The sequence below is a fragment of the Channa argus genome, chromosome 21 (assembly GCF_033026475.1).
Source record: "Channa argus isolate prfri chromosome 21, Channa argus male v1.0, whole genome shotgun sequence".
Classification (NCBI taxonomy): domain Eukaryota; kingdom Metazoa; phylum Chordata; class Actinopteri; order Anabantiformes; family Channidae; genus Channa; species Channa argus.
The window spans coordinates 3035612-3057344 of NC_090217.1; the positions used below are offsets into that span (position 1 = coordinate 3035612).

General features: G+C 40.2%; 2 protein-coding genes across 6 annotated transcripts; one reads left to right on the top strand and one right to left on the bottom strand.

The window, feature by feature from the left end:
* Positions 1-4602: 4602 nt before the first annotated feature.
* Positions 4603-10349, bottom strand: LOC137106809 (adenylate cyclase CyaB-like). 3 transcript variants are annotated; one of them, XM_067490733.1, is made up of 6 exons: positions 10211-10349; positions 8968-9136; positions 8022-8123; positions 7805-7930; positions 6677-6718; positions 4603-4982 (listed from the first exon to the last, which is right to left on the bottom strand). In XM_067490733.1, exons 2-6 carry the CDS (start codon positions 9121-9123, stop codon positions 4878-4880), a joined length of 531 nt encoding a protein of 176 aa, XP_067346834.1. In that variant the 5' UTR covers positions 9124-9136; positions 10211-10349; the 3' UTR covers positions 4603-4877. The 3 variants fall into 3 exon arrangements, with proteins under 3 accessions (XP_067346834.1, XP_067346832.1, XP_067346833.1); XM_067490731.1 differs by having other exon boundaries at positions 8968-9147; positions 10211-10335; XM_067490732.1 differs by lacking the exon at positions 10211-10349 and adding an exon at positions 9923-10171 and having other exon boundaries at positions 8968-9147.
* A 2500-nt stretch (positions 10350-12849) lies between these two features.
* On the top strand, positions 12850-21718 carry LOC137106719 (bestrophin-3-like). Of its 3 annotated transcripts, XR_010911996.1 has the most exons (15): positions 12850-12978; positions 13105-13270; positions 13530-13624; positions 15677-15764; positions 15843-15988; positions 16419-16573; positions 17144-17221; positions 17782-17934; positions 18266-18346; positions 18809-18960; positions 19359-19449; positions 19807-19925; positions 20021-20272; positions 20440-21062; positions 21168-21718. XR_010911996.1 is itself a non-coding variant. In XM_067490420.1 (14 exons), the coding sequence occupies exons 2-14, from the start codon at positions 13119-13121 to the stop codon at positions 20825-20827; spliced, it is 1950 nt and encodes a 649-aa protein (XP_067346521.1). In that variant the 5' UTR covers positions 12850-12978; positions 13105-13118; the 3' UTR covers positions 20828-21718. The 3 variants fall into 3 exon arrangements, 2 of the variants coding, with proteins under 2 accessions (XP_067346521.1, XP_067346522.1); XM_067490420.1 differs by having other exon boundaries at positions 20440-21718; XM_067490421.1 differs by lacking the exon at positions 21168-21718 and having other exon boundaries at positions 20021-20296; positions 20440-20574.
* Positions 21719-21733: the final 15 nt, after the last annotated feature.

The following is a 21733-nucleotide window of genomic DNA, read 5'->3' on the forward strand; positions in this document are numbered from 1 at the left end:
GTGGCAGCAGGAGGTGGTCACATGACTCACAAGTGAACCTCTCACCTGTCACTCAGGATACATCTCAATTCCCTTAATTGCATCCACGTTTTCCTCACTTGCACCTCAGCTACTCCCACCGAAGACCTGAGGAGTGATGCAAGAAATGGAGGTGGAAATGACGAAACATGTTTTCTGTAAAATGAGACGTTCGTTTCACTGAACCATCGTGACGGCTCAGCTAAGTTCTGTCAGAATACTGTGAGAATACAGTTGGACTATTCTCAGAACATCTTCCCAGAATAAAGTCTGAATAATACGAGATATAAACTAGAATAAGGCCATAAAAATAATACAAATCAAAAATAATAATATTCTCAGAATAACATTGGAATATTGTGATAAATTTGAAAATTCTGATTATTCTCATACTATTCAGAGAATACATTCTGAATATTAACAGAAACATTTGTAATATTGTGACAACAAAGCTTTCTGGTATTCTGGGAATAATTCTGGTATATTGTTATAAAAAGCTGAAATATTGTGAGAATAACATTGGAAACTGTGATAGTAAAGCAGAATATGCTTAAAATAACATTAGAATATTGTGAGAATAAAGTTGGCATATGAGACAAATGCCAGATGGAATTAAAACGCAAATGCAAACGCAGATTGCTTTCTCTCTTGTCTTGCTACTAATACTGAAACTAAAATAAATCAGCTGAGTCCTTTTAGTTTCAAATGAGTTTGTAATGACATCCTAGTGTAAACAAGAGATTTTATTTTTTGAAATTTTCTAAAAAAAAGTTATTATTCGTAGGCTGATGCACAAAAAAGTAATTTGGTTTCAATCTCTAATTAAGTTGTGTAAACTGTGAACAATGGTGTGAAACGGTTTGTATAAACTTCATACTATCGTTGAATTTTCGATTACCTTCGGCCAAAATCTGCTGGTGTCGGACATCATTAAAATGGAAACGCGCTCGATAACATGACTTACAAGGAAAACATATTGATACCAGCTCATCAAGCAGTGATAAACAAATAAAAGCTTTTATGGCAAAATTACTACATGGTAAACTTTCATCAGCTAATTGGTGTTTTTCCCTCAAGGACTAAAGCTTGTGTTGCCATCACCATCACAACAAACAATCGTGCAGTTATTCATGTGGTTTGAAGGGTTTGGCCGGATGTCACTGCTGCGTTTGTTTGAGCTGTCACTGCATCGGTACATACAAAACAAACAATAGTCGGACCCCCGCTCTTTAAGAGCCATCACACTTGATGGATGAAGCATTGGCAGCAAGTAAACCGCTAATCTCGGACTTTGCTTTCTCTATAGATCTGCTGCTGATACAAAAGCAAAGAGTTGCACTAAAGTGAGTTTATTTCTGGATGAATGTGAGACACCACATTCAAATTAAGATGTTTCCTACTTTTACTTTAACAGATGCAGTTTGCTACTTTATATAGTTACTTCACTAAATCTGTATTTCTTACTCCACATTGATCTGACAGCTTATACCTAGTGGTTATTTTTCAAATGTATTTCTCATTATCAACTTTATGCCAAGTTAGTCATTCTTTGTGTTGTGCCTGCTAATTCCTATCAACAGGATAAAACAGGAGTTCTGCCATTTACGTTATGAATTAGAGACAAAATAATACCACATACAGTCCAATTTTACCATCACATGGCCAAAAGTGTTGGTTATCAATGCGAACCAGAATGTCTGTTTAGGACCAAAATTATGTCATCAGAAAGATGAATTTATTGACATCTATATACCATATCACCTACATAACAACAATATCCAAAAACTTAATTATTTATTAAACATGACACGAACTAGGTTTATCACCAACACAAACTGGAAGTGATCAGATTGTTTGATGAAAACATGCAAGCTGCCTGTGGTGAACTATAGTTCTGGATTTGCCGGTTGCAGACTTACAGAGCCACCTGCTGGATTAGAACAGCCTGTACTTTTGATTTGGGACAGAGGTGGTACTACAGTGTGGTACGTGAGTAAAGGTGTGATGAGTGCGACAATGTGGAAACACTCTATTACAAGTGAAGCTCATGCTTTCAGTAGCTTCAAGTACCACAAGGTATAAAGTTGCAGAAGAAAAAGTGCAGTGGAGCAGTGTGACAAAACCCTCATCACCAAATGCCTTTACATCCACATTTGTCCCCTGAACAAGCCAGACCTGCAGGTTTGGGTTTAAACAATGCAACAAAAATACAATCGGACTTAGAACAGAACAGCTTATTAATCGGATAATCATATTTTCACAACTTTTCTTTACTTTGGGGGCTTTAGCGACTCTGCGGATACTGTATGTATGCATTTTTGGATTTACATTTTAATTTCACTCTGCACACCTACTGATGACTGACCGTCTAGTTCCCATGGCAACCACCCACCTGCAAGAGATTAAAAACCTGTTTAACACGTGTATCTGAGGTGTGTTCGGGTGGTGGAGCAGCAGCAGCAGATTTGGCTTCTACTGCACAGTACTTAGTCGCTGGGTTTTCATGCAATGTAAAACAAGGATTGAGTTTGTTTTTTTTTTCCTCCAATGGCTGATTTTTGTGCAATGTAATTATTTGCTTCTGTAGCAGATAATCAAAATTTGCCGTTATTAACACACCATCTTTTCCATCACATTTAGAAAATCACTCCATTTAGAAAATGTCTTCAAAGTAGTCTTAATGGACATGACTATAAACTGCAGATTGACTGGCTGATGGGAGGTTATAACCACAATGATGTAAATTCTAGCTACTTACACTGTGCATAAACATGTATATCATATAAATTACGTGAAAATTAAAATACAAGCCGGCTTTATATAGTGTACATACACATGCAGGCAGCTTACCCACATCTACTTGCAGTTTGCAGTTTTGGTCATGTTTGATGTTGTCTATAAATACTTCCGTAACACTGTTATGCTACTCTGTGCAAGTACACTCATGTGGAAACTTACTTGGCCAATAAAAGCAATCGTATTTAACTTTGTCCCCAAAGGGCAAATATTTAAGCAACACCAGAGAAAACCCAAGACATACAATACAACAAAAATACAACATAAAAATTCTGAACCTACAGCATGATTATCGTACCCTCTCTAAAATCAGCAGAATTTATCCCAGTTGAGGCTCATGGCCGTCTACAGAGAGAGCCAGAAGGTGCAGCATGGAGCTCTAAGTACAGGGGACACGAGCTGTCAGACAGGATGGACTGTACTTTGTTTAGTAGGTGATTCTTATGGAGCTTCGACTGGCTGCTTCATAGAATTCCAATCACTTCACTGCTGACTTTTAAAACCATGTTAATAAACTTTATAATTTCACACTGGGAGAGCTGAGGCAACAGATAAAGGAAAATATGAGGACACTCTGGATGAAGGACTTGTAGAACAAAGTCAGGGTTCTGTCAACCTTAAACTTTCCCAGCTGACACTGTATAGTATAATTACAAGTATTCAAAGAACTTCAGCACTCTACACTCTGGGCATTTAATAAAGTGCAAGACCATGATGGACTACATCTGTAGCGTGTGCAAATTTTAAGATATGACCATTGTTAAACTTGCTGATATACTAGTGTGTGAATAAAATGTTTAATGTTTAGATGAAAACTCTTCCACTTTGTTTGTGTTGCATCTTAACATTTTTGATTTTCCTTGAGCAAGACTTAATTCTTTTGTTAGTGGTCACCTTCCTCGTCTGTAGCCACGTACTGTAAGCACAGATAAGATGCACAGAGGGGTGATCCACAGTTTTTATCAGACCTTAGCAGCAGCATAACATCTTGCTCTTTCTAGGAGTTTCTATAATTAGGGGTCTAACACTTGTGAACATTTTTGTCGAATCAGCTCAGAGGCAGTGTTTACATTTGCCTTAGCATAGACATAAACCTCAGTCACTAATATCTAGGGCAGTTTACTGAAGAAGCCAGAACGGCCACGTGGACACTGGTAAAAGATTACAACAATTTTACACCATATTATATGAGGTGTATGCCTGTGTATCCCCCGTTTCAAAGGCTGGACTGATATTCACAATTTAAGATTAGGGAGGACAAGGCACCAAACCTGTTCCAGGTTACACACCACCACCAGTGGAAACAGTGGCACACAGCAGCCTATGACACTAGAAATACTACAAATACTGTCAAAACAAGTGTGTCTAGTAATAATAATAATAAAAAGTCGCTGCATGCACACGTGCCCCTCTCCCAACCACCACTTTCTCTGCAGCAAAAAGCCAAGGACACAAGCTGGTGAAAACACACACACACACAAAGAGGGAATGCTGGACTTTGATTCATTAGGGGGATGCACACACCACTCTTGATGAATCATGGAAACCGATGCTGTGGCCCCTAGCGTCCAAAAACAGGTAAGTGCAGCTTTAAGGCCACTGAACCACATGTCACCTTCCTATCTTGACGTAAGTCAGTGAAATCTGTTGCCAGTGCAGCTAAAGCAAAAGTTGTTGCAGTGAATAAACACTGCCAGATTGCTACAGACGAAACTTTTCCAGCCGGCCCTGCATTGAAAAAGAGTGTGTGTGTGTGTGTCAGCTGTTCACATTGAATTAAATCAAACAAACTGTTGTTTAGCTTTTAATTTAGAAAAATGTCCACCTGTGGCTTTGCCTGTCTACATCACACAAACGACAGAAGAATCAGACACGTTGTTGAGGTTTTTCACAGAAACAAAATACTATAGAAGCTTTCACTATATTATAACCAGCGCTCTGGTTACACTGGGTAGTATTGATTATTGCATTCTGATCAGTTTTCTCACTAATTGCTAACACTAACACTGTGTGCATTTAAAAACGTAGCATCTTCATTTCTGAGGACTACAGCGGTGTGTGCGTTAGCCTTGTGTCTCTTCACGTCCCTTCAGTAACAGGTCCATGTACGCTCCAGTCACAAGACTCTCCTTTGACACACCCAGCTGCACCATCAGGTCCTCAGCCACCTACAAATACCAACCAAACAAAACACAGCACAGTCAATTTTCTTTATGTCAGAATGAGCACAAGCTTTTAAACGATGTTGCCTGAGGTTCATTAGTAGTTAAAGAAACTATTTCACACCAAATCACACAAGATTATTAAAATAAATTACAGAAACATAGATACAGAAACACAATAAGTTATATATAATAAATGCAGAATGAGACTGTGTTCAGATCATCCTCAGCACTTTTTTCAGTGTGTGAAAAGCTGTGACATTTCTGTGGCCACAAAAAGATTGACTTTGCTTTATGTATGGAAATGTCAGTCATCAGATATAATTCATGGCTCCCTGACGATGAATTCTATCAACTCAATGATCAAAAATATAATTTTTTATTTGTAATGAGCGCTGTCATCTTCAGCCATGTCATTTTGCAGCTGACATTTAAAGTTTGACATTAAAAAAAAAGTCAATTTTATTGTATTTGTAGAGATTTAGATCATTGATTTTTTTTTGTATTTGACTCAAAACACCACTCTATAAATCTGCCAACGTAATCACGGACTCCTATGCTCTTCAAATCTTGTAAAAAAAAAAGATGTTTCTATGAACGTACGGTTGTCATCATGAGGTTTTCATAGAAGCCCAAAGGTGAAAACAATTATTAGAAGACTAGAAAAGCGAGAAACATATTTTAATCTTTATGAAGTCAGTTTGACCTGTTGCACAAAGAGATTTAGCTTCAGAACTGTGGCTTGTTGCTTCATTGATGAGTGTTAGTGAGTGGGTCTTGATCCAAATCTATAAAAAATGTTAACAGTTTTGAGAAATTTAGAGGATTTGTAGATTAGAAGTTGGTTCATCCAGATAAACTGCTGGCAGAGCTCATTTTCAGCCAGTGCCAAAAAAACCATTGGAGCGAAGAAGGCAGCAAAACAAGATGAAGTCACTTACAACGCTCGCCAGTAATAATGTGTTACATAAGTGTCTTTCCTGAAATCTGCAGCTGATCCTAAGGTTTTCATAGTTGGCCAGAAGTGACAAAATCCTTAGAAAAACAGAAGCACCAGACTTTTCCAAAGAATATTTACATAAGATCAAAAATAAACAACTTGGCAGCGTTTGCTACAATACATTATCCAGCAACACTTGGCTGGTTTTCAGTACTTCGATTTGTCAGCGTCCTAATATTGAAGACTCGTTCATTTCTAGGGGACGTAAACTGCCTGTCTGCAGTATATCATATTGCAGTGATCATTTTAAAAACTTAAACTGTTCTATTGATTAGAGTTTGATTAACTTACATGATTTGGCACATGCTTGCGGTGTAATAAACGTATTGTTTCTTTTTTAAATTATGCACCTAGATACGAACTAGGTCAGATATTAACACCGTTACAAATGTACGCAGGAATGTAAATGTGATTGTTTTGTGGCAACATAAATTCCTTAATAAGTGAAAGCCTACTATGGCGTTTGAGGTAGGACTGCTCAGTTATGGCAAAACTTCTAATCAGGATTATTTTGATCAACACTGAGATCACAATTATTTAACACATTTACTCATTGATATAATGAGCTGATGTAAATCCCTGTAGAAATCTTAAAAGTGAAACCTGTCCACCTTTCATGTAAAAACGTGTCTTGCTGTCTGTTCTTTAACCTTTTAGGTTTTCACATGAGTGAAACAAAGAAGTCTACATAGGCACCCACCTGCTGTCCCTCTTCAACCGTCTGCTGTGGTCGCATCACCACCTAAAAGCAAAAACACATGATTATTCAGTAAATCAGTTCACAATAACACAACTCTGGATCAATATTCACACATAGGATCCGCACCTGTTTGTCACTGAGATGATTTCCAGTTCTGTAACCTGCTGCTCTCTGCTTCACTGGCACATGTCTCACAGCTTCAACGCAATAATTCAAATACTTAATAAAACGTTGTGAGAGGTCAGAGGCGCAAGACTTCTCTCCTCTGAACTATAACCAGCTTTTAACATCTGCCGCCTTCAGCTTAGCAGGGAATGAAAGTCGCTTAAATGAGGACTGCAAGTCCTGTTTCCACTAAATGGATGGACGCAAAACTGTTAAGGTGCTCAGATGAAAATGGAAATTGCACATGTGTGATTTCGATAACCAAAGTAAATTATCTGCTGCTGAGGATGTGATTTTATTAAAAGCGCCAGAGCAAATATTGAACGGATGTTAAGGAGAGATGTTTCATAACAGTTATTAACATATTTTCTTTATGCCACAGTTATGAGAAATTATTTTTCAATAATTGAGATTTCACTTTCACCTTGGGAACATATCACAATACTTATGCCCTTTTCTAAACTTCCAAAACTGACTGTTTTTCCCCACTTTAATGGAAGTAAAGTTCTATCATTTTTATAACACAAATAAACATGAGACAAATACATTGTAGACAAAAAGTAGGACTCTGTGAGACGCAGACCAACACGAGGGACAGAAAACAAACTAAATGGCATCAATCTCTACTACACCAACTGTCCAAATCTACATAATTGTCATATACAACAAACACAATCCTCTAAATTCTCATATCTGAGAGACAAAACCACAAAGTGTTTTTCTAGGAAAACTATTATTTTTTGACCAAAACAAATTTTAATTCATCTCCTGACCTCCAACCACTTTTAATGAGGTATGTATTTTAATGAACAACTTAGTGTGGATGATAGATGAGTGACTGACTGACTGACTGACTAACTCTTTAATCGCTCGTATGTGGAAGTTGGCACAAAATCTGCTCGTTTGTCTGATTCCTGCATGAGGTCAGTGTGTAGTGTGTAGGTTCAGGTGTGTTTGTATGACCTCCAGCTCCATGTAGTCTCCCAGTCCCTCCACTGTGTCCAGATGAACTCTGGTCTGACCAATCAGAAACAGCCGCCGCTCCTTCTTCACTTCACCTTTAACCCCAAGGGCATCTGACAATACAGTCTGCACACGCACATCACACACACATTTAATAACACAGCACAACCATCAACATTGCTTCTGAATCACACACACACACAGGTTGGCACTTTACCCGAAGGCTTGTTGGGTCGTTGGTCGGACTGATGGAGTAACGGGACAGTTTGGGCCCATCAGTGTCGGGACGCTCATAGAAGATCAGCTGACCTGAGCCATTCTGATTTAAAAAAAAAAAAAAAAAAACACAAATAACAACTAATTGTCACTTTTATACTTTGATAAATTTAGAACCATCATTTTATTAACTTAGTCAAAACTCACAATTCATTTTGTGTTATTTGTTAATTGTTTTCTACTCATTTTTGGAATGTTTTTACTTAATTGCTAATGTTATTTTCCGTAATTTTTTAATCTGTTAATCTATTTATATGTTGTATTTTATTTTTATTGTTTAACTTTACTGTTTTAGTCTTATTTATAATGATAGTTATAAACCTAATAATTTCCCCATATTAGTTATGTTCTTAACCCTATTTTTTACAATTTATTTCCATTTACCCCTTTTTACATTTTTGGATTAAACAAAAGGTTAGTTTTTCTCTCATAACATTTAACCTTACTAAAACCAGAAGTCTTTATCAAGGTGTCTATAGACACAAACAAGTGAAGACTTTAATGCAACTTCAAACTTGCAATAATACACCAAATATGAAAATATGATTTTTCCAAGGAAACACACATACATGTAAATCAGCAAAAACCTGTGTTTTTCCTCTGGTAAAACAGCTGTGCTGTTGTAGGCAAATACTGAGGGAAAAAAAACTAGTATTTATTTATTCAGTGCAGTCCAACATTTCATGTTGAATTTAATATTTTACACATTTGGCTTATGAGACACCATGCTGTTTTATAATTTTACATTTGACAGTTTGATAGCTATGGTGAATTATCAATAGACCAATCTGATCATGGAGTCCAAACGGGAAATACTGATGCACCAAAGGGAACTAAGATGTACCCACTCTGTGCACACCAAGCAGTAAAGTCAGTACGGTTTGTACCATAAAGTCTCGAAGCTTCAGTCGTCCCTGGCTGCAGTTGAAGAAGGTGTCATGCTGCCTGATGATCGTGGCCTCTGACTGACTGAGCTGCGCCGCCTTCTCGGCAAACTGCGTCGTGTCGCTCACTTTTGCTTTGATCTCCACGTTGGACGGCATGGCTTCACTGACCCTGTGGATTTTCTTTACCATATTAAAAAGATATATAAAACAAATAGCTTGGTATTTGAGATTATTTGTACAAATCCTAAAACTTGTATTGTCAGCAAAATAAACTGCTATTATAAAAGGTGTTTTAAAATATTAAGAATGTAACAGTAGTTTCATTTTAAAAGTTATACTCTTGTATGTGTGTGTGTATATATATATATACACACACACACACACACACACACACTGTATATAGTGTCTGCATATGTCAAAACAGATATTCAGTTTATTATCATATATGACAGAGGACCAAAGGACCAAATCCTCACATCTGAGAAGCTGGAGCATTAGCAAGTTTTAATTCATTTAGAAATCAATAAATTTGTGCCTGGAGTCTCTGTTCAGCACATACTAAAACAAAGCCCAATAATAATGGAAACAGAACAATTTCTGTAAATGTAACTTCGGAAGTAAAGCAAAGTAGCACATAAACAAATTGGTGATGAGAGTTCACGTGTCCGTCGTGCGTAAACGTCAACTTCACGCTACGTTCGTTTGTCTGACAGTTAATAAAAAGTCAATGTGTGAGAACTCCGCAAGAGTTTATCGTTGTTCTGAAAGTATCCCGTTAATCTCTGTTTTAACCTTCTGAATTTTAAAATATCATTGTCCACTCAGTGATTAACCTGAATTAACTTAACGGTGAGTCGAAACGCGCGCCCTAACTTTTTCGAGTTGGGGCGCGGTTTCCGACTCACAGCTTGTCGAAAGCCTGGATGGCAAACCGAATAAATTCATTTTAACCTACCAGGAGACGAAATGTGTTTCACCAGATATTTAGAAAAGTCTGTGGGAATTGCAAAAATGTCGTCAGAACAAGACGTTCAGTTGTTCGTTAGAAACTTGTCGCCCTTATTAACTCGCACACAAACCGATGAACAGCACTGTGAGCCCCGTGTTTGCTAACACCTGCTACCGTTAGCATTGCAGTTAGCAACTAGCGAAACCGCAGCTGCTAAACGGTGAATTATAACACTCGCAGATACAAATAACGATACGTGTATTGAACTAAATAAGTTAATAAACCGTTTCTTACCCGCTCTCGTGTTTTTGCTGCTTGATTTTACCGCGAAACCTCCTCCGAGGCGGAGCCGGACGGAGAGACCTTTGACCGCAGAGCAGTGATGACGATCAGGAGGTTTCACTCTGTGCAACTTCCCGAAGCCGTTTCAAATCACACAGTCAGAAGGAAGGTGAAGACGTCTCACTCTTCTCTATTTCCGCTGTACAGAAATAACACCTGATCCCAGTTTCTGTCATGATTCTGAAAAGTGTCCCCACAGTCCTTTCTTACCTTAAGTAGCAGTTTGTCAAGCTGTAAATTAGCAGGTCTTACAGATACTCACTGGAAAACTGTTAATGTAGATATTGTTATTAGTATTTCCAAACACTGTTGCATGCAGTGATTTAATTTCTAAGGTGGAGTCCATTTTCCTCCTCCAATTAAAAAAACTTTTTAGCCCAACAAAAAGTATGCAGGTGTAATGTATACTTTGTAAGCACTGTAGCAGGCACAGGTAAACAGGCCACGCAGATCACAAGATGGCTCCCACATCCAACAACACATTGGCACATATCTTCACTTTCTCTTTTATTCACACCCATTTCAAACGGAGATTGTTCTTGGCAGGGGTGGAAGTAGCTTAGTACATTTACTAAAGTATTTCAGGGATATTTCTACTAAGTATTAAGTATTAAGAGTGTTTCCATTTTCAGTACATTTCTCATACCCTATTAAATATATTTGATAACTAAATTAACCAGCTTCATGAGGTCATCTAATTTTCATTTAACAGGTGTCTCATCAAAAGGTAACTGGTTACATTTCTTGTGAATGACATCGTCAGTTGAGTAGTGGTGGTATACAGCAAATATCCCTACTAGACTGAGTGAAGAGGAACAACTGTCCATCTACTTTAATTTTTTTTTTTCCTGTGTGCTGTGATGAAACGGACTCGCATGAGCCCGAGTGAACTGCAGAGATAATTAGATTCATCAGCCCCAGAAATCACTCACCCATTAGAGCGCACGTCAGCGCATCCCTAACGTCTGATGAATTTAAGATTTGTAGTTGCGACTGCCATGTTTTGGAGGAGGTGTGATGGTGTAGGAGTGCTCTGTTGGCCCCACTGATGGGGATTTATTCAGAAATGTACGCTGCAACATGTCATCCCATCATTTTCTTTAACAGGAAAGTGAACCTCCAGCCTGTGTATTCCACCAATAGCAGGAGTCATAGATGCTGCATCACGTGACCTGGTCTCTACAGTTTCATAGAAAGTCCAAACATTTGACTGGTTCTGCGAAGAAAATGCTTGTCTCTGATTCGCTGGTCATTACTTAAACAATTACTTTTAAACAATTATTTTAATATCGAATAAATGGAAAGTTTGATTTCAGGAAGTTTCATCAGTTTCTTTTGCAACTAAGACATAAGAGCATTAGGGTACATATAATACAGAAGTGAAATACACAAACTCGTTACTCAAACAAAAGTGCAAGTACTTGACTATAACTATTAGCTGGTTTTCATTGGTGCCTATAAAAAAACTACCACTTTATATTCTTAACACAATTTGTACTTTGTTTTGGTCCTTTCAGCTCATCTTGGATGGGACTGGGCTGTTGGGGGTTCAGTGTCTTGCCCAGAGTCACTTTGATATATAGCCAGGATCAGGGATCAAACCACAGACCCTGTGGTCCGTAGGCAACTGCCTTAACAACTACACCAGCTACACCTGCCCCGTTAACACAAGTTGTACTACACAATGTAAAATGTGTTTCAACTCCTAAAGTGGCATCACTGGAGTAAGAAAGTGAGTTCTGTAAGTTCCTAATAATAAAAAAGTATTTTAAACACCACTGTACTTGAATGTACAAGTCTAGTCCAAATTTCTTCCACGTGTGCCTCAGAAAAAGGTTTCTGCAGAAACCAAAGTTTAATTAATGTTAGTTCAAACCTGATTTCTGAATCGTTATTGCAAAAAAATCATCAACGTTTCTTTAATTTCTTCTATTCACCATAGTTTAGTTAGTAGCAATAAAAAGAAATGTTGGAGGCTTCACATTGTCGGAAAAGGAAAAGGAGACAATATTTATTGTCAATTCACATTGGTGCTGTGAATTGTAAACAAACTTTCAAAGGTGTAAAGTATGAGGAAAAAACAAAAGTAATAAAATTAACACATTTAAAAGAAACCAAGAGCGAAATATTACAAAGATTTGCCACCTTCGTGACTCTACTGAACTGTGGTGGTAAAGTGCTTAAATATCCATTACTGGACCACACAGTGTAGAAATATGTAATTGCATTTGAAAGTCCTGCGCTGAAAACTTACAAAAGTGTAAGAATTCAAGAAATATACAGTCGCAGAAAGAAAAGTACTCATAGTCTGGAATGTGCAGTAAAATGTCGAATATTTCCCTCTGAGTATCCTAAAATCATACTTAAGTACAGTACTTGAGTAAATGTACTTCGTTCCGTTCCACCTCAGTATGACATCATGTGGCCCTGAGAGCATTTCTGTTTATACATGTTTACCTCCACACACACGCAGCTGAACCACATTTAGCTTTAACGCCGGCCTCAGTGTGTGTGTGTGTGCGTGTGTGTCGGTCGTCTAGTATTACTGGACAACTGGACAGCATCATGATGGAGAGAAGGAGTGAGTGAGCGAGAGAGAGAGAGAGGGAGAGAGAGATGGGGGCAGTGGTTAGCTGGCATTTGGCAAAAGCCAAACAGGAAAGAAGAAGCCTGATGAAAAGCTGCAAACCCACAGAACAAAGCCGCCCGTGAGTTTGTATGTGAGTAAAACATCAGCTGCCATCGTTCAGATGTATTGGGACTTTTGTGTTGATCGTCCATAAGATTAGAATCAAAGAAAGAGAAACTACTGGAGCTGTCTGTCCTTTCTTGTGTCTGTCCGTCAGGTCGGAATCTCAGGATGACTGTCACTTACTCCAGCAAAGTAGCCAACGCCACCTTCTTCAGTTTCCACCGGCTGCTGCTGCGCTGGAGGGGAAGCATTTACAAGCTGCTGTATCGAGAGTTCACCGTGTTCGTCGTGCTCTACACCGTCCTCAGCGCCGTATACAGGTCACACACATGCACAAACACCACCACTGTGTGGAAAATAGTGAACAAATAGTGAACGTTGGATATACAAGCTCCTGTTGGTGGTGTCGTTCCCGCGCTGCATTCAAAAACTGTTCCACTCACACAGGATTCCCAGAACCTTTATGTCACTGTATCTCTGCTGCAGAGTAGGAAGTTGAAATTAGTCACAAGGTGCTGTTATTTGAAATGTGTGTGTGTGTGTGTGTGTGTGTGTGTGTGTGTGTGCTTCGTCCTCCAGGCTCATCCTGTCCGAATACCAGAAGAGACTGTTCGAAAAACTTTCCATTTACTGTGATAGATACGCTGAGCAGATCCCCGTCACCTTCGTCCTGGGTACGTCTGCCTGTTCCCTCTCTTTTTACCGACTGGTTTAAACACAGACATTTGTAACCACAACACGGGACACTTTATCTTAAATGTGTTGATGCTAAGCAGCGGTGTCATCCACATTTGGTGCCACTGCGTCCTTTTTAAGACCAGGCAGTGTGTGGACCAGAATTTAGCTCAATAACTCTCCAACCTTAACCACATGCGTATCTCGGAAAAAGTAGTTGCAGCACAGGTTCATGCTGTTGTTAGCGACAATAATCAGTTTGAATAATTTTATTCTGGGTTTCGCTGGTTAAGGTCACTAATGATCTGTTAATGGCTGCTGATGGTTGGACTCTTAATTGTCTTGTCCTGCTTGATTTGGGCCCTGCTTTCGACACCATTTAACATAACATCTTATTGGACGGCCCAGCAGCACTGGAATTCCTCAACCGTCCTATCCTGTCTCTAGTGGTGTCCCAAAAAGCTCTGTCCTCACGGTGCACTAACAGACTGAATGAAAGCGGGAGTCACAGTACATCAGAGGTGCGAGAGCCAGAGAGAGGGATGAGGGGAAGGAGCAGAGTTCAGGGTCAGAGCCACGACAGTAATATGCTAAGAGGAACACAGCTTCATCACAGGAACCCTCCACCGAGCTCTGTCCCACCTGGAAAATCCCATTGACTGTAGCTCAGCATTCATTTAAATCCTAATTACAATATGAATTTATTATCAGTTACACTGAATCCTATGATGCATCACAGGGTGTCTCCATCCAAAATACAAACACATAGTAATTCACAAGACCCAGACGTTTACTGGATCTTTAGTGTGTTTGAACAACTGAGCATGATGCTGGTTAACTGTTGTGGTCTTTTATATTTTCTCTGTATGTAAAAATCCAGCTGGTTTGTGCACTATTCATTACACTGTTTCACCATCGTCTCCCTGATCTGCTGTGGCTACTTTGCTGCTTTAAGTCACCTAATAGACTCATGTCCTGCTCCCACAAACAGATGATGAGGACAGATTTTTTTAATAAACAGGTGCTTTAAACGTAAAAATGTCCACAGGACAAATTAGGAAATTGTGAAAAAGCGTAAACAGAACTAAAACTCATAACGGCCCATTAAGTGGAGACTTAAAACCTAAAGTGTAACTGCGTGTGTGTGTGTCTGTGTGTGTGTGTGTTGTGCCCGAGCAGCAGAAAGAACAAGTGCATGTGCTCTTCGGTTGCCTCATTAGCAGGAGGCTGCTAATGGAAACAGATCATTAAATTCAGAAAGGCTGAAAGCAGGATGAGTGTCCTCCCCTCTGGACATCACGGCAGTAGAGTTCTGTCAAACTGGACACCGCTGCAAGTTCCCTCAAATACCTTCAGCCAATGTTAAGTCAGTATGATCCTCAGATTTTATCCTGAAATCCAGCGGTACACAAAGTAATAATCATAAATACAAATATTATTCAGTCATATGATCAAAGTACTGTTACTTTAGGTACTCTAGCTAATATAGTTGTACTTGTACCTGTAATAGCGTATTCCTATACAACATGGTCTTGATACTTTTAATGAACTATCTGAGTACTTCTTACACTACTGCATGTTAACAGGATTACTTCACATGTAAAAACCTGTGTGATGTTAGAAAAACACACAATCTGTGCAAAAAGCCCGAAGCAGAGATGAAGGAGACACGTTAAATTAATTAAATTCCATCGAATGAAAAACAAAGGGAACCTAAAGTAGAAAATAAATAAAGATCGCTAGGTACAATAAAATACAGTATATAAAAACACGTACATATACCCAATATTATTATGATTGAATACAATGTGTACAGTACAATGTGTACAATTTTAGACTATAACAAAATGGATTCATATAATACAATATATGCAGAAAAAGGAACAGTTCAACACTGATCTAATGCCTGTGCTGTGTAATACAAACTGTTAGCTTAGCTTAGCATAGAGACTGGAAACCCGTCTCTCGGTGAGACATTGTCCGTTCCAGCACAGCAGAGTTGGGACTCAGGGAACCACTTTTGTTGTGCTGTTTGCTGCTTTGTGTTTCAGGTTTTTATGTGACTCTGGTTGTGAATCGATGGTGGAATCAGTTTGTTAACCTGCCCTGGCCCGACAGGCTCATGTTCCACATCTCCAGGTACAGTATCAGCATAAAATAGAAATGAGAAGCGTGTAGAAACACTTCCTGTGATCGTGTTTTTCCACCTTCCTCCAGCTGTGTTCAAGGTAAAGATGAATATGGCCGCCTGCTGCGCCGCACCTTGGTGCGTTACGTTAATCTGACGTCGCTCCTCATCTTCCGCTCCGTCAGCACAGCCGTCTGCAAACGATTCCCAACCATGGACCACGTGGTTGAGGCCGGTCAGAGTCTTTTTTGTCTTTGTATCATCACTCTGTGTCTCTTTGTTGTCGTTTTGTGTCGTTTACAGGTATGTGTGTCTTATTGCTCGTTTTTTTTCTGATAAAGCTTTTGTGTCTCCTTGTAATACATCTGTTTTTCGTACTTAACTGCCTTTAATTCTCTTGTACACGTTCTGTGTGTTTGTGGGACCTTCGGGTGTCTTCGGAGTAGTAGTTGTACTGAGAGATGTCAGACAGAGTTCAGCTCAGTGCAGCTGTGTGTTTTCCTTCCTGTAACCGGCTAATCTGACTCTGGGGATTGGCTCGTTATCGACCAATTAGAGTCGGCGAGCAGAGCTGGTGGTGATGCCCTGTGTGCTCCAGTCTACAAACTTTGCTCGGAGTTAAATTCAGTTAAAGTTTAATTCACGTCCTTTATGTCTCTCTGTAGGTTTTATGACTCCAGAGGAAAGGAAGGTGTATGAGAACATCCGTTCTCCTCACCTGAAGTACTGGATTCCTTTAGTGTGGTTCTCCAACTTGGTGGCTAAAGCTCGGCAGGAAGGACGCATCCAAGACAGCATTGACCTGCAGAGCATCCTCAATGTGACCCATGGGACACTCAATACTTTCTTCTCTGGGGCAAAATATGAATGTGTAGCAAAAAATGAACAGCACACATTGTGGTTTACCTGGGTAGTAAAGCAGCAGCATATGAACTGTACATGAAGTGGATTGGTAAAAAAAACTATGGAGATCAGTTGGGATGAGTATTAACACCCGAACATAGACAGACTTAGTATGATGATTATGAGCAAAACATCATAAACTGAGAGAAGGTGTTTTGGTTGACTGCAGGAGGAAAACTGGACTGACTCAAGCTGCTCTGATGTGACATTAGTGTCTCATTAGGGGACAAGTGTATCCGGTTAGAGAAAAATAGGCTCTTAAACACTTAAAACACACATTTCAGCCACAGATCAGTGTTCATCTGTGACCACATAAACCATGCGAGTAGGTAATGCGACTCCCAGCTTACTCCCAAAGGGGGGGGGGGGGTGTGAGGCGATAAGCTCATTTTCCAATCAGTGCGTTGAGTTGCAGAAATCTGGGGTTGGCAGCTGGTGCTAAACTAACAGCCTAATTGAATTCTGTCTGTTCTCTCTCTCTGTGCAGGAAATGAATCGGTTCAGGACTTGGTGTGCAACTCTTTTTGGCTACGACTGGGTGGGCATCCCGCTGGTCTACACACAGGTCTGTCTTATCTTTGCCACAGTAACATGTTTCAGAACAGATGTAGCTCATCAAATCACATCAGTAATCATATTCCGTGGAACTGAATTGGAGCTCTGAGAGAAGAGGGAAGGTATTATGTGAGTGAGGGGGGTGGGGGCATATTGAACTATAAACTTCAGATAAGCACTCCTCCAAAAACTATGATGATTTTTAGTTTATTTAGTTTATCTGGCTCCATTACGCTGTTACTCGGATGATACTAGGCCCCTAAAGACACAATGCCAGTTGACAACGTGCTCCCTTTCTGCATAAAACCACCATGAACACGAACAGGTTTTCATGCAGGTCCTAAAGCTACAAAAAGGGAACTTAGAGAAGACAAAAAGTGTTGGCTTGGCTCCAACAAAGGAGAGTTGTGAAGACCACAGATAAGCAGTTGTTGAAAGATTTGGACTCCAGACAGACTGTGTACAAACGGAGAAATCTGGACCCCACTGTTGCCAAATAATGCAGAAATAGAGGAGAGTAGCTCCTGAACAGGGCGTCTCATTTTAACGTTTACTTTTTGTCTCTCTCAGGTTGTCACTCTTGCAGTTTACACCTTTTTCTTTGCTTGTCTGATTGGACGTCAGTTCCTCGACCCCACTCGGGGCTACCCGGGCCACGATCTTGACCTGTACGTCCCTGTTTTCACCCTGCTGCAGTTCTTCTTCTATGCTGGCTGGCTGAAGGTGCACATGTTTACCGTGGTGTAAAATTACTTTTTCCCTAGGAACCTGAGTACAGATCCATTTTACGGTACTTTTAGTCATTTTTCCAACAGTCTCTGACTCCTCTCTCCTCTCTTTTAATCTTGGTGGACTATAACTTCGCTAAGAAAAATGAATGCATTTTGTACATTTGGTAGAAATCTTGTCAGCAGGGGGTTGGGATGTGTTTCTCTGAAAGAAAAAATGCATTAACCAGCTAAAAGCTTGCTTTTGTTTAATAATCCAGACTCGTGAAAAGTTGGGTGTTTCCTTGGTCGGACTAACTTCCTGATGATTTGTGCTCTGGTGTTAGGTGGCAGAGCAGCTGATCAATCCGTTCGGAGAGGACGATGACGACTTTGAAGCTAATTGGATCATTGACAGGAACCTTCAGGTCAGCAAAGGCCCGTCTGTCCTAAAGGAAAGAAGCGATCTGTGAGGAAACACTGTGTTTGTCTTATGAGTGACCTTATTTCTACAACACCAACGTTCCAAAAATACACACAGGAACATTTCTAATCTTATTTTTAAACCGGACGAGGAAGCGACGAGTACGTGATGTTATTTATTTAGGACTCAGGTTATTTATGGTAGTTGATGCCAAGGACACTGGCTAACTGACTGGCAGACACAGTAGTTCAAAAAAAGGGAAGCAAAAATAAATTAGATTATTTTCATAAAACAATTAATAAATTAATTTCCATGAACAATTATTCTGATCAATAGTTTCACATTTAAGAATCTGCGGACGCTTGGAAAAATGATGTATCAGTCATAAATCTAGCTGACAGTTTTTTCTGTTATGTGAACTATAAACCTGAAAGCACGTCCTCCTTGTTATTTCCTGTCCCTCCAGGTGTCTCTGCTGGCTGTAGATGAGATGCATATGAATCTGCCTCACATGACCAAAGACATTTACTGGAACGACTGCGATGCACGTCCACCGTACACGCTGGCTGCTGCCGACTACTGCATCCCTTCATTCCTCGGCTCCACCACCGACATGGGGTCAACATGCAATCCATGCAAATTTTACAAATGACATGTGGACTCATTTCAACTAAGCAAGCTGATTGGTTGGAGCTAATGGATTTGTCTTGTTTGGTTGTATTTGAACAGAGACACAAGTTTCAAATATGAGCTGTGCAGGAATTAAAACTCCAAAAATATTTTGGACGATTGGCTGTTCAGGTTTTCACCAGACGTGTGTTAGTCCCTCACTAGTTTATTCGTGATGAAGAGGATAGTGGGTCTCGAGTCGATTCCAAGTCTGGAATTTAGATATGATATGAAGTCTGAAGAGTCCTGTCATTTTAGCCCAAACTGTGTCAGAGTTTAGTGATGTTTCTTATCAAGAAGGATTTTCATCAGCGACATTAAAAGCTTTTGTCTGATGTCTCCACCAGGCTTTCTGACATTCTCCAGTTTGATGACGTCGACGTTTGCGAGAATCAGCCGCGTCAGCAGGACTCTATTTTGATTCGTCGCCAAGAATCGGTAGAAGTTTTTTTTTTCTTGCTCCAGCAACAAATTCACACTTTCATTCCTGTAAAACTTCTTTAATAAGCATATTTCACTGACTTTTGACAAATGCTTAGACATTCATCCTGAAACAGGAGGCAAAATTGTTTCCAATGTGTTAAATCAGTGAAGCTGTCCGGACAAGTAGATGTAGAATTGTTTATTCAAGGCAGCGCTGCCACAGATAAATGCCTCTTTATTTGCAACTTTAAACAAGAGTTGGTTTGTTTAAATATACAGTCAAATGTATGTATTTTGGAAGTTTAACTGACAGCTGGGGAAAAAATCAAAATGATAGCGATCAGCAGTTTTTTTTTTTTTTTAATATTGTAGGTTCTCGGTCGAGTTCGCCGGCTGCTGAGTGTTCAGGAGCCTCCTGACCTCCGAACTCCTCGGCCCATTTTCAAACGACACAGCAGTGACGCAACATCAAGCTTCTTCCCAGATTTCAGGTACACTGTGGTTCCAATTGGCTGATTTCCCTTTCTGCTGTTTCTGCTCCCAAACATAAGGACAATGTTGTCATCCTCCATTTTATTTCATCCAGGGTCAATCCAGGTCCTGACAACATACCCCCTCCTTCCTTGGACACCTTGGCCACCTTGAGGGAGGTTAACAGCAACTCTCCCTCCCCTGAGAGCTCCCCATCCACAGTATTTCCCCAACTTGTCATCAGCCCACCGTTGATTAGTGATGTCAGTTACAATGGAGATTTTTCTGACTTTGGGAAAGCTGCAAAACCTCAGAACGGGCTGGATCCTTCCCCCACAGAGGAGGCACCAGGCTTAGAAAATCCAAGGTGATGCATTTTCTGTTATGACTTGTAAGTTTCCACTTCTCTTTTGTCCATTATTGTGAATATTGAAACCATCATGCTTTGGTTTTAAAACTGTAGTGGAAGTGGAAAACTGGAAACCACAGTCACTCTGTGTGTTAAAATGCTTCTTTGCTCCTCTAAATCTCCAGGACCAGCTTTTCAGTCTGTTGTTCCCCCACTCAACTGGGGCCCAAGGAGTTTCGTTGGACAACACTCAGTGTCCAAAACGGTGGACCGGTTCGACAACGGGGGCGCCAGTTCTCGCTCCAGTTCTCCAGGCAGACGTCCAAGTCTTCAGTCCGCAGCCTTCCAAGCCCCAAGGCCCTGGGGAGGCGGAGGCAAGGCCTGACTCGATTCCAGTCTCGACGGTCACCCGGTCCAACTACTGACACCCTGCAGCTACCGGACCTGGAATATGACCGTGAGTTCCAGGGTATGACAGGGACTGACAACGAGGAGAAGAAAGGAATGGACAGTGAAGAGAGCAAAAACACCAATTCCCAACTTCCGAGTTCAGAAAGAAACGAGAAACAGTGACACAATTGTGCTCAGTGAGCCCGAACAAAGCAAACGCCTTTAAAAAAGGACATTTTGTTGTTTTGAACAAACGAATGCTCGGAAAGCTGGACACACCAGCATGTAAAGGAAGGTTTGTTGTTAGCTCTGTCACGGGACATACATCCTGCCCTGTGCTGGTAAAACGAAGAAAGATTCTAAAGAATTCTAACAGTAAACATCTGGGCTCAAAATGTGTTTAAGAACCTCTGTGACTGTAAGCGTCCACCTCCATATGCCTTTATTATTATATGTTCCAATTTGTAATACGTAAATGACAAAAACATAACATCCTTCGATCAATTATATTTCACTTATCCAGAGTCTGGTCGTGGCGGCCGCAGGTTCATCGAGGTAGCGCAGATGTCCGTTCCTGTCCTTCTCAAGCCGGATGTGTTCTACATCCACGCTGAGCCCAGAAAAGTTCCCAACTCGCCATGACAGGGCCCGAGGACTTTCTCATAAAACATATCTGTGCTGAAAGCTAAACGTGTTGTGGAAGATCTGTGGCCTTTGTGTGTTTTGAGAAAAAGTGTGTGTGTGGGGGGGGGCTGAACACACGGGCACAGGGATTTCAGTGTGGTGATGCTCAGGGTTTACCAACTCAAAGTTAACTCTTTTCCACAGCATCTGTTGTTGCACCTGAATCGACCTGAACTGAACTTTAAAAATAAAACACTGACTCAAATGTCAATGAGCCACTTAAATTACTATTCCATCATATCACTGTGACCATACTCAGTTGTCCAGCCAACAACTGGTTGGTTTATGATGGGCACTGTTCAGGTTTTGACATGTGGACAGTCGGAAATTCACAGGTAACTTTTGAAAGAATGACACAACGCTGTAACCATCTTTTGGTTTGGTGTATTTATTGATCACACATCT

Coding starts and splice junctions, on each gene's coding strand:
- LOC137106809 (XM_067490733.1), bottom strand. CDS start 9,123: ATGCCGTCCAACGTGGAGATCAAAGCAAAAGTGAGCGACACGACGCAG. Junction 8,124..8,967: donor TGAAGCTTCGAGACTTTATG/GTACAAACCGTA, acceptor TTTTTAAATCAG/AATGGCTCAGGTCAGCTGAT. Junction 6,719..7,804: donor GAGACTACATGGAGCTGGAG/GTCATACAAACA, acceptor TTTTGCTTTTAG/GTGGTGATGCGACCACAGCA.
- LOC137106719 (XM_067490420.1), top strand. CDS start 13,119: ATGACTGTCACTTACTCCAGCAAAGTAGCCAACGCCACCTTCTTCAGT. Junction 18,347..18,808: donor TCATTGACAGGAACCTTCAG/GTCAGCAAAGGC, acceptor CTGTCCCTCCAG/GTGTCTCTGCTGGCTGTAGA. Junction 20,273..20,439: donor CCAGGCTTAGAAAATCCAAG/GTGATGCATTTT, acceptor CTAAATCTCCAG/GACCAGCTTTTCAGTCTGTT.